General features: G+C 55.5%; 1 protein-coding gene across 4 annotated transcripts in view; it reads left to right on the forward strand.

Moving 5' to 3' along the window:
- Nucleotides 1–9472, forward strand: part of MDGA1 (MAM domain containing glycosylphosphatidylinositol anchor 1) — a 59528-nt gene extending 50056 nt beyond the window's left edge. For all 4 annotated transcript variants that reach the window (XM_047734421.1, XM_047734424.1, XM_047734423.1 and 1 more), the window contains exons 14-17: nucleotides 150–284; nucleotides 3735–3865; nucleotides 4056–4164; nucleotides 4904–9472. In XM_047734421.1, the coding sequence (XP_047590377.1) occupies nucleotides 150–284; nucleotides 3735–3865; nucleotides 4056–4164; nucleotides 4904–4995 (467 nt within the window). In that variant the 3' untranslated portion in view covers nucleotides 4996–9472. The remainder of the gene's footprint in view (nucleotides 1–149; nucleotides 285–3734; nucleotides 3866–4055; nucleotides 4165–4903) is intronic.
- Nucleotides 9473–9892: the final 420 nt, after the last annotated feature.

A 9892-nucleotide genomic window follows, 5' to 3' on the forward strand; every position in this document is an offset into this window, starting at 1 on the left:
TCCTATGCTGTGCGGTGAGGCAGGGAGGATGTGGTGGATGGGTGAGGCACCTGGGGTCAGAGGATGTTCAGGCAGTGAAAGGATCAGATGGGAAGTGGCTGTGTGGGGTGAGGAGGAGGCTGTTGGTGCATCCCCCGCCTCCCCAACAGGCTACTATATGTTCATCGAGACATCAAGGCCCCGGGAGCTGGGGGACCGAGCCCGTTTGGTGAGTCCCTTGTACAATGCCAGTGCTAAGTTCTACTGCGTCTCCTTTTTCTACCACATGTACGGGAAGCACATCGGTGAGTCGGGGGACCAGGTTGTCTGCCCAAGGGTTGTTGGGGCGGGGAGGAGAGACGGAATCCACGGGAAGCTGGCGTTGGCCCATATGAAGCCTGGGCTTCCTCAGCTCGGCTGAGTCACAAATCCTTGGAGGGGGTGTAGGCAGAATCCGGGCAAGGGAGGAGGCCAGAGCCCACTCATTCGAGGTTTTCCTGAGTCTGCAAACAAAATGGTTCCAGCAGGACAAGATGGAAGCCTTGGAGGAGATGGTGAAAACAGCTATGAGGGTGCTGGTATTGAGTGCCTGTCAGGTGCCCGGTGATATCCTGGGGGCTCTGCATCTGTAGTCCCATTACCTCTCACAAACACCAGGTGAGGGAGGTGTTACTATGTAAATCAGAGAGGTTCAGCATTTTCCCTGGGATCACACAGCAACCTGAGTTGTCTGACTCCCCCGAGCCCTAAGCTCAAGGTTGGGAGGTGCCACTCTGTAACCGGTGAGGGGCAGTCCCTCTTCCTAAGGCTGGGTGGGCATTTGCCTTCTGGGAAGTCACGTCAATCAATGAAGTCATCATTCAGCCGTCGCTTCTTGAGCTCCTGCTCTACGCCAGGCATCAGGTGATACAACAAACAGGGCGAGGAGGTTCCCATGCTCCTGGCACCTATGGTCAAGTGGGAGACAGATGTCTAATTAAGCCAGATAAGACTGAGTGGCCATTGTGACACATGCCCACAGCAGGACAGGGGCCAAACAGCTGGTAACAGAGACCAATGCTGGAGGCTTGGTTATGGACGACTCTGCTGAGGAAGTGACAAACTTTTAAAATTTTCATTTATTTGTTTACTTCTTTACGGGACAGGCCATGTATTCTGTATGGGTCAAAATGTCCAAAGGGCTTATAATGAGAGTCCCCTTCCCATCCCAGTCCTCCTGCTACCTAGAGCCCTTCCCCAAAGGCCATCAATGTGCTAGATTTGGGGACAGGATTCCAGAAACTTTTTATGGATATAGAAGCCAGCGGAAGATTTGAATTCAACCCAAGGAAGACCCCGTAAGCATCAGATCTAGACAGGAGGGCTTTCTAGTAGGGATGCTGTGGAGGGGGCCCCTATCCCATGTCACATGACTTTTCTGCTCTGCCCCTTTCATCACCATCTCCTCTAGGCCTCCCAGATCTGATCTGGCCCCTGCCTCCTTCTCTGACCTCATCTTCTGCCACCTTTCCCTTGGCTCCCACTCAGCTCGAGAGAACACTGGTCTCCTTGCTTTCCTTGAAATACTTGAGGCAGATTCGTGCCAAAGAGGACTTTGCTCATGATGTTCCTTGGCCTGGAACATTCTTCCCCTCCCCTCATTCAAGGGACCTCTCTGAAGTCCCTTGACATTCCCCATCTCAATACCTCTTTATTCCTTTCCCTGCATTATTGGCTTTATAATGCTTATCACCAGTAGAAGGTAAGCTCCAGGAGGATGGGGGTCCTCACCTTATTCACTGACATATCTCTTATGTCTAGAACAGTGCCTGGCACATAGTGGGGCTCAGCTAGTTGAACAAATGAATGATAGGGAGGTCTAAGGTTCTAACCATGAGGTTCTCTGAAAGTCCTCTTTCAGTTGTGAGGACCATCGTAAACAGTTCTTTATTCAGCATTTAATTATTGAGAACCTGTAGCAACTGCAGACCTTCCCTCAAAGAGCCCAATGGGAGGAGAAGATGTGGATGGCTCTGTCACACTACAGAGCAGACAGTGGTCTGGGCCTGGAGCACTGAAGTAGAAGGACTCAGGGTTCCCAGGGAACACAGAGGACTCCCAACTCAAGCCTAGGAAGACTTCTTGGGGGGAAATGGCATTTCAGAGAGGCCTCAAGTCACAGGAGGGATTTGGCCAGGGCAATGTGGTAGGGGAGGGAGTCTCCAGCAGTGGGAAGAGGCTGAGCAAAAGCCCAGAGGTGGGGAGAGCTGGAGTCTGTCTGTCCAGACTCCAGCATGGAGTTTACTCTGGCTTTGTAGATGGCAAGGGAGGCAGGGAAGACCGTAGTGAGCAGGCCCACCCTTAAGGGAGGCTGCATGTCTTGGGCCCTGGCTGATGCTGTGAAAGGCAGTCAGGAATCCCCTGAGCAGGGGAGACCCTAGAGCTGATGGGCTCCTCAGGAAAGGGGATGTAAATTCAATTTTTGTTCAAGCAGTGAAAAGAGAGATTTCCCATTAGTGGCCTTGGGGCAGTGTGGTGGAGGAGGCAGAAAAGATATGGGAATTGAGGGGGATAGGAAGGGGCAAGAGCTCCAGGAGAGGGAAGAGAGAAGAGTCTCTCTGTGAGGAGCCTGAAAGGTATTGGGGCTTGGTCCTGTTGAAGTCTCTGTGGCACGTCCTGGCCCACTCTGGCTGGCTGCAGTCCTCTGATGGGCCCATCTGCTGACAAGGGTCCCCACCCAGACCTACTCTGCCTCTGGGGAAGTCTGTGTTTCTTGCTGTCCCGTTCCCTCCTCCTCCCTCCCCTCCTAGCCCACCTGGCAGCTGGACAGCACCAGCTGTCCCCAGACCTTGTGTCTTTCTGGCCAACTCCTTTCATCTCAGGCAGGTAACATTTGGTGGCTCTTCCCCAGCGGGGGTCTATCTGGTGTCACAGATGGTGTGGCTTTGTCTCTGGGCAGTGCCATGGAAATGCCAGCCACCGGGCGCTAAGATTGATTCCCCTTCCCTCTGAGCCAGATCCTTCCCATCACTGGGGACTGGAGGTAGGCTGGAAGAGCTGGGAAGGGGCATGACATTGCCTGGGTGCTCTTTGCCAAGTCACGATCCCCTCCACCTTTTCTAAGGTCCCCAGCACCTCCAGAATTCCAGGCCCCTGTGGCTGTGGGCACACGAGCTTAGCACCCACAGGCAAATGCCCTCAGTGTTTCACTTCCTCTGTTTTTACTGTGGCTGTGTAGCATAGATACAAATATCTCTCTTTAAAGCAACTCCCTCTCATTTTCTTGGCTTTGTCCAAAATGTGAATATTAGAGAAATCGTGAGTTTGAAGGACTTGCTTTATTCATTTCTCAAAACATACCTCTAAGTATCAAAAATTTTAAAGTCCATTCCTGTGCTTCTAGAAAAAATCATCCCATGCCTGGGGTGTGCCTTGTGTGCTTTGGGAATCCTGCTCTGTGTTCAGTCATGGGCCCCACCGCATGGGACAACTCCACTCCAGAGGAAGAAGGATTGTGTGTGTGTGTGTGTGTGTGTGTGTGTATGTGTGTGTGTTTGGGGTTGGGGGATTGGCTGAATAGAAAGGAAAGGAAGGAATGAAGGAAAATTTGCAAGGCATCCTGATGAATTGAAGCCCACTGCCATCCTCTCTGTCCTGTGTTGTGAGCCGTGGCATAAGGGGATGTGAACCATTCTGGGCTAGTGTTGCGGGTAGTGGCAGGGGAGGGGGGCGTTGTTCAGATCCTCACTGCTCCCCTCTCTTCATCCCCACCACAGGCTCCCTCAACCTCTTGGTGCGGTCCCGGAACAAAGGGGCCCTGGACACACACGCTTGGTCTCTCAGTGGCAATAAGGGCAACGTGTGGCAGCAGGCGCACGTGCCCATCAACCCCAGCGGGCCCTTCCAGGTGAGGCTCTCCCAGCCCTCAGGCTGGTGGTCTGGCCAGGGAACACTGAGGAAGACTCAGGCTTCCTCCCAGGAGCTGGGGAGAAACTCAGGGGGTATAGGGGCTTCCAGTGGACTGAGGGGAAGGGGTTGGGAGTTCTCTCTGGCAGAACCCCCTAATCCCTGCTCTCTCCTCTCTGACCCCACCCCAGATTATTTTTGAGGGGGTTCGAGGCTCTGGCTACCTGGGGGATATTGCCATAGATGATGTCACACTGAAGAAGGGAGAGTGTCCCCGGAAGCAGATGGATCCCAATAAAGGTGCAAGATGGGGAGGGAGGGAGGAGCCAAATCTGGGAGGGCGGGCTCTGTGGGTAGGCACCTGTTGGTGTCAGGGCTGAATGGCAATTCAGAGCGACTGGGTGATGGGATGCATGTGTCTGTGACTGCATGAACAGATGCTGGTGTGTTTGGGTGGGACATTTGGCTTAGGTTATGGGACATTTGTAGGGCAATGAGAAGACTAAACTGTGCCCTCCTATGAACTTACCGAGTTATCACAGTACCTAGATGCCTCCTGTGCCTGCGTCAGGGTATGTCTGTGTATGTGTGTGTGTGTGGGGGGGTGTCCAGATGTAAATGTGTGCCCCACCCCCCAGTGCCAGGTGTTTGCCGTCATAACAGCTGGGATTTATTGAGTGATTACCACGCACCAGGCAGGGTGCAAAACCCCATATATGTGTAATCTCAGGTCATAAGGACAAGAGCCCCTGGGGTGGCACTGATGGTTAGACTCATTTTATAGAGGAGGAAACAGGCTCACGGAGGTCAGGTGAATTGCTCCATGACTTAGTGAGCTGCAGAGCAAGGATTTAGGTCCTGGAAGGCTTAAGTTAACCCCCAAACCACCCAACCTCACATCTGCGCTTATGAGCATGTCTGTGTGCAGCGAGGGCAGTGTCCCCCTTTAGGTGTTCCAAGAGAGGGGGCAGCTCGCTAGTCCCTGGCCTGCCAAGCTGACTGGAGCCCTGGCCTGTGTCCCTTCTTTCTCTTATCACAGTGGTGGTGATGCCGGGCAGTGGAGCCCCCCGCCAGCCCCACCCACAGCTCTGGGGGCCCATGGTCATCTTCCTCTTGGCATTGCAGAGATGATGAGAGCTGCGTGGCCCCCCCACCCCGCCCCCGGCACACCAAAGTGTCCGCATCGTACCAAAGACTGACCCCCGCCAGCCGGGGTGCCCAGGGGCAGGGCCGGCCCGCCAGGGAGGGGGCCTGCACTGGCTACGAGGATGAGCAGAGAACAAGGACAGAGGCCCAGCGCTGAGGCCCTGGAGACAGTCGTTCGACACACGCATACACTCACTCACACACACACAGAGATATATTAAAGCACAAGTTTCTATCTGACCTGCCAGCACCTTCTTTTCTTCGGAGACAAGGGACTCGCCAGAATGGCGTCCGCCACCCCAGGGACCTCGGCGCCACGTGGGCCTTGTCCTGGCTGCACCTGTGGTGTGTTTCTGACCTTCCCTCGTTCCTCAGACCATTGGCTTTACCAGAAGGGAGCCAGAAGGGGAGCCGACTCAGGAGCCCACCCTTGGCTGGACTCTGGGACTCCCCGGGATGGGGGAGGCCAGGGTCACAAGAGGCCGGGGGGTACCTGGTGAGCTCTGTGAATGTCCCCCTGCGGGCAGTGTGAGGGAGGCCAGATACCTGCTGCATGCCCTCTGTTTTCAGGGCAAGGGCTGGAAGGTGGAGACCTCAGGTCACCTTGACCCCTTGACCTGTTCTTGGATGTCATATCCTCCCCGCACCGCGCCCCCTTTGAAGGGACCCAGCACAGGGTCTTGGGCCTGGGCAGTCTGAAGACTGACACCTTCCTTCTGCTCCATCTAACCCCATCCCACCCATAAGGAGCTGGATTCCTGAGAGCACAATCCCCACCTTGGTCAGCAGGCCTAACCTTAGTACCCACTGCCTCTCAAAGGAGTGGGGGTGGGGGGTGGTGGTGGCCAGCCATTCCCCGGGTGAGGCTTGACTTTGAGAGGAGTAGAGAAGAAGGCCTGTTTTTGCGAATTCATGCTCTCATGGCATTTGGGAGTAGAGTGGAGACTTCATTTCTTCTATACTTGGTATGAAGTGGTGTGCTGGATAGGAGGATGTGTGTAAAGGGGGTACCCTCCTCCCCCTCCACTGCAAAGCACTGGCCCTTCCCTGCCCAGGGGCAGTGAAGGAGGGGTTTGCAGAACTGGGGCAGGGAGTGGGGCAGTGGCTGGCCTCCGTGCTGCCTGGAGTTAAGCTCATGCCTGGAACTGTGAAAAGGCTCTCTGTCCACGGGTTCTGGGTTGGGAGCCTAGATGGGCACGGTGGAATCTAGCCCTCTCCTTCTCAATGTCATCCCTGAGATCCCACCCTGCCATCCGTGGGAGAGAGGAGGCCCAGCCCCTTCCAGGATGAGTCTTCATGCACGTGTCCATGGGGCTGTGTGTGCGTGTGTGTGTGTGTGTGTGCGCGCGCACGCACGTGAGTGTGCCTGCCTGTCTGTGTCTGTGTAGCACTGTGGGTACATCTCTGGGCAGGAGTGGGTGCCAATGTGAGTCTGCACGTGCAATTACACATATTTGTTTGTGAGGCTGGGCCTAACCCCTGGCTCAGTGCGCGCCTGTGGATGTCAGCATGCATGTCCCCCTTCACAAGTGACACAAATGTCTGTGAGTGCTGTAGCACTCTGTAGCCTACTCTGTAGCCTACTGCAGAGTAGTACTAGCCTACTCTGTAGCCTCAAGCTGCCTGCCACTGCCCCACCTTTCATCCCCTAAGGATGACAAAGAGCTTACAGATGACCCTACTGAAATTCAAGCACCTTTGGTGGCCCATGCCTGGAGCATTCGGAGGGGACAGCTGCCAAGCAGAGGGAGCCAGGCAGTGCCAAGAGGCAGGCAGGGAACCAGTGCAAAGGCTGCCCATCTCACTGCCCTGCCAGGCCTGTGCTATCATCATCACCAACCAGCTGGGGGGGGGGGGGGCGGCGGTGGCTGGGCCAGGCCTGGAGCGGGGCCTTCTGATCCCGGACCAATCTGGCTGTCTTGCTGGCCCATCTGAGGCCTCTCTCCAAAATGAGTGGCTCCAGGTTCCCAGAACACGCTTGCATCCCGTCTGCTGAGTATTGTTCCTTAATTGTCCCATCTGTGCAGGGTCTGTTGCCCCAACTAGACTGTGAGCTCCTCCTCTGAGCCTTCCAACCCTCTCACCCAGCCCATCCCAACCTCATGCCCAGCACAAGTGGGCCTGTTAGGGAAATCAGAGAGGGCTTTGCCCAGCGGAATGGATTCTATAAATCAGTGATTTCCAGCCCCAGCTGTAGAATCAAACCTCCAGAGGGTCTTTTAGAAAGCACGGATGCTTGGTCCTACCCTCAGAGGTTTTAATTTAATTGGACTGGTATGCAGCGTGGTATCAGAAACGTTTAAAAGCTCCTCAGAAGAAGCCAGGAATGTGAACCACTGGCCCATCACCTGCCAGGGGCTTCCTCTGTGCCCTTGCTGGGGTGGGTATGGAGATCCAGAGAGGAATGGCACCGGGCACCTCCTCCTTGGGGCACCAAGGTCCTTGGTCCTCGTGTGTGGACCGGCAAGGTTGGTGCCTGTTTGTGTTTGTGTGTGTGTGCGCGGTCTGAAGGGACTGTGGGTGTCCATGTGTGTACTAACACTTCCAGTGTGTGATGGGAACTCCTAGGATGTGCCGGTCTGTGTGTGGGAGGATGGGGTCTGCAAGGAAAGAGAGTCTTCTTGTGTCCCAGTGTTGGTGTGTCTGTGTCTGCCTGTGAGTCAGCACCTCTGTGTCAGTGTCGGCTGTGCCGTGGGTGGCAGCATCTGTGTGCCGGTAGGTGGCCCGTGAAGACCCCCAGCCCAGGGGAGACCAGGCTGGCTGGATCCAGCACATCTCCCCCGAGGCAGTCTCGCCCTCAGGGTCAGGGTGGCTGAGGCATTTTGTGGCCTTAAAACAGGGAGTCCGGGGTCAGCTCTCAAGGCGTTAGGGTTTATTCACCTCTGTTGCCCCCTGTTTGATGTCTGGGGAGACCCCTGGGGTCAGGTGCCTTACAGGCAGAAGTGCGGGAGTCTCAGCTGGGCTTTGCTGCTCCTGGGACCACAGGCAGGTGCCCAGGGTGCCCAGCTACGCCTTCAAACCACGCCCCCCACTTCCCGGGATGCTCCCCCCACCTAGCTTCTCTGGGATACTCTGCACTCTCTTTCCCATTCATTTTCCTTTCTCCCTGTGCTTGGTGGAAACCCGGGGCTCAGGCTCTCACTGCCTGAGGCCAAACCTCTCCTTGTGTAAATGAGAAAGGTGCAGGGGTGGGGGTTGGCCCAAGGTCACACACAGCCCCTGGGGGTGGAGCCAGCTTTGCAAGCCAGGTGCTCCCACCCTGGGGCGGTCACACTGTGGGCCAATGCCTCCAGCCTGGCACCAGGGGAGTTTGGCCCAGCTGCCCTGTCTCTGGGCACTGGTACAGATGCTACAGATGTTTCTGGGAGGGCTCTAGGAGCCCTTTCTGGCCTCTCAGCCCAGGCCACTGCTCCTCCCACCCCAGATCAGACCTGAGTGCCATGTGGACTCTGCCTCCCTGTGCCTCCACTGGCTTTAGCTACTGCCTAGGCTCCCAGATAAAAGGGACTGTTTCCCCTCCCCAGCCCTCTGTACAGAGGGTACAAAGTCTTGTGTTTTCCTCTTCCTGAACTCAGGGGGCTTGATGGCATTTCCAAGATCTGTTCCAAGGATGAACCTTCTCCAGGGAGTCCCTGTAGGGCCACGGGTTGAGGTTCTGGGCTCTGGGGAGCCCTCCATACTTCCAAAGGCAAGATAGCATGACCTTCTCTGTTAATCAGTGCTGTGTGAGAGTGTGTGTCTGTGAGGGTGAGGTGTGTGTGTGTGTGTGTGTGTGTGTGTGTGTTTGTTATGTATATATGTGAGGGTGTGTACTGGGGCAGAAGGACCACTCCTTCCTAGGGAGCCTTTGACCATGAGAGCTGGAAGGGACCTTAGAGACCATCTAATCCAGTGCCCCCACGGTACAGGTGAGAAAGCTGAGGTCAGAGACATGTCACTTGTCCACCATCACCACTCCCTCCTGTCACCTGCATCCATTTCCCAGAGGCCCCACTAGAAGTGCCCTCCCTCCTGGCACCTCCCCACCACCTCCTGGCTGCCCCCATAATCACCTTCGAAGCTCAACTCTGCTGGTCCCTCTGACCCAGCGGTCTCCAAGCATCGTTCTTGCCCCAGGTGGGAGCTCACCAAGGCCGCTCTCCCCAACCCAGGAGAAGGGGCAGGGGAAGGAGGGGACTGCTTCAGCCCTGAGGCCTCCCAGACTTGAGAGAAAAGCCAACCCCTCCATGCCCAGGCCCACCCCACCACCAAGGTAAAAGCACAACAGGAGACCCTCATTTATGGGTGAAAGGTATTGGGGTTGTTTTAGTCACACGACCCCGTCCTCACCCCTTTGCCTTGCTCTCTGTCTCCACCCCAGCCTCTGTCCCCCTTTGTCCCTCTTTCACCCCCAAGCCCCCCAAATGTAACCTCTAGTTGCGGACGCGGTTGTTTCAATCAATAAAGCTGCAGTGTTCTAGTGCTTGGGATTCATCTGTGTGTGTGGGTGGCAGATGGGCCAGGAGGGGGCACCAGTGAATGGCTGGGGGGCTCTTTTCAGACCTCTAGGGAGAGCCCTTCTCTTTGGCACCTGCCATCATGCGTCCTGCTCTGCCCCCTGGACAGTGAGGACCTAGGTTCTGGTCTCCAGCCCAATGAACCCAGTGTCTTCATTCATTTATTCCTTCAAGAAATACTAGCCAAATCCTGCCTTCGTGGAGGCTCCTGCCTTAGTGGGGAAGGTGGACACAAAGCTCATAATTACACCAGGAAACACATCATTACGAATACAATTAGGACTGTAAGAGCAGGTTCTTATTTGGGTTAGAGATTCAGGGATAACTTCTCCAAGGAAGAGGCATTTAGGATGAAAAGACCACACTGTACGGCAGGAATCCATCAA

Source organism: Lutra lutra, chromosome 6, assembly GCF_902655055.1.
Source record: "Lutra lutra chromosome 6, mLutLut1.2, whole genome shotgun sequence".
NCBI classification, from domain to species: domain Eukaryota; kingdom Metazoa; phylum Chordata; class Mammalia; order Carnivora; family Mustelidae; genus Lutra; species Lutra lutra.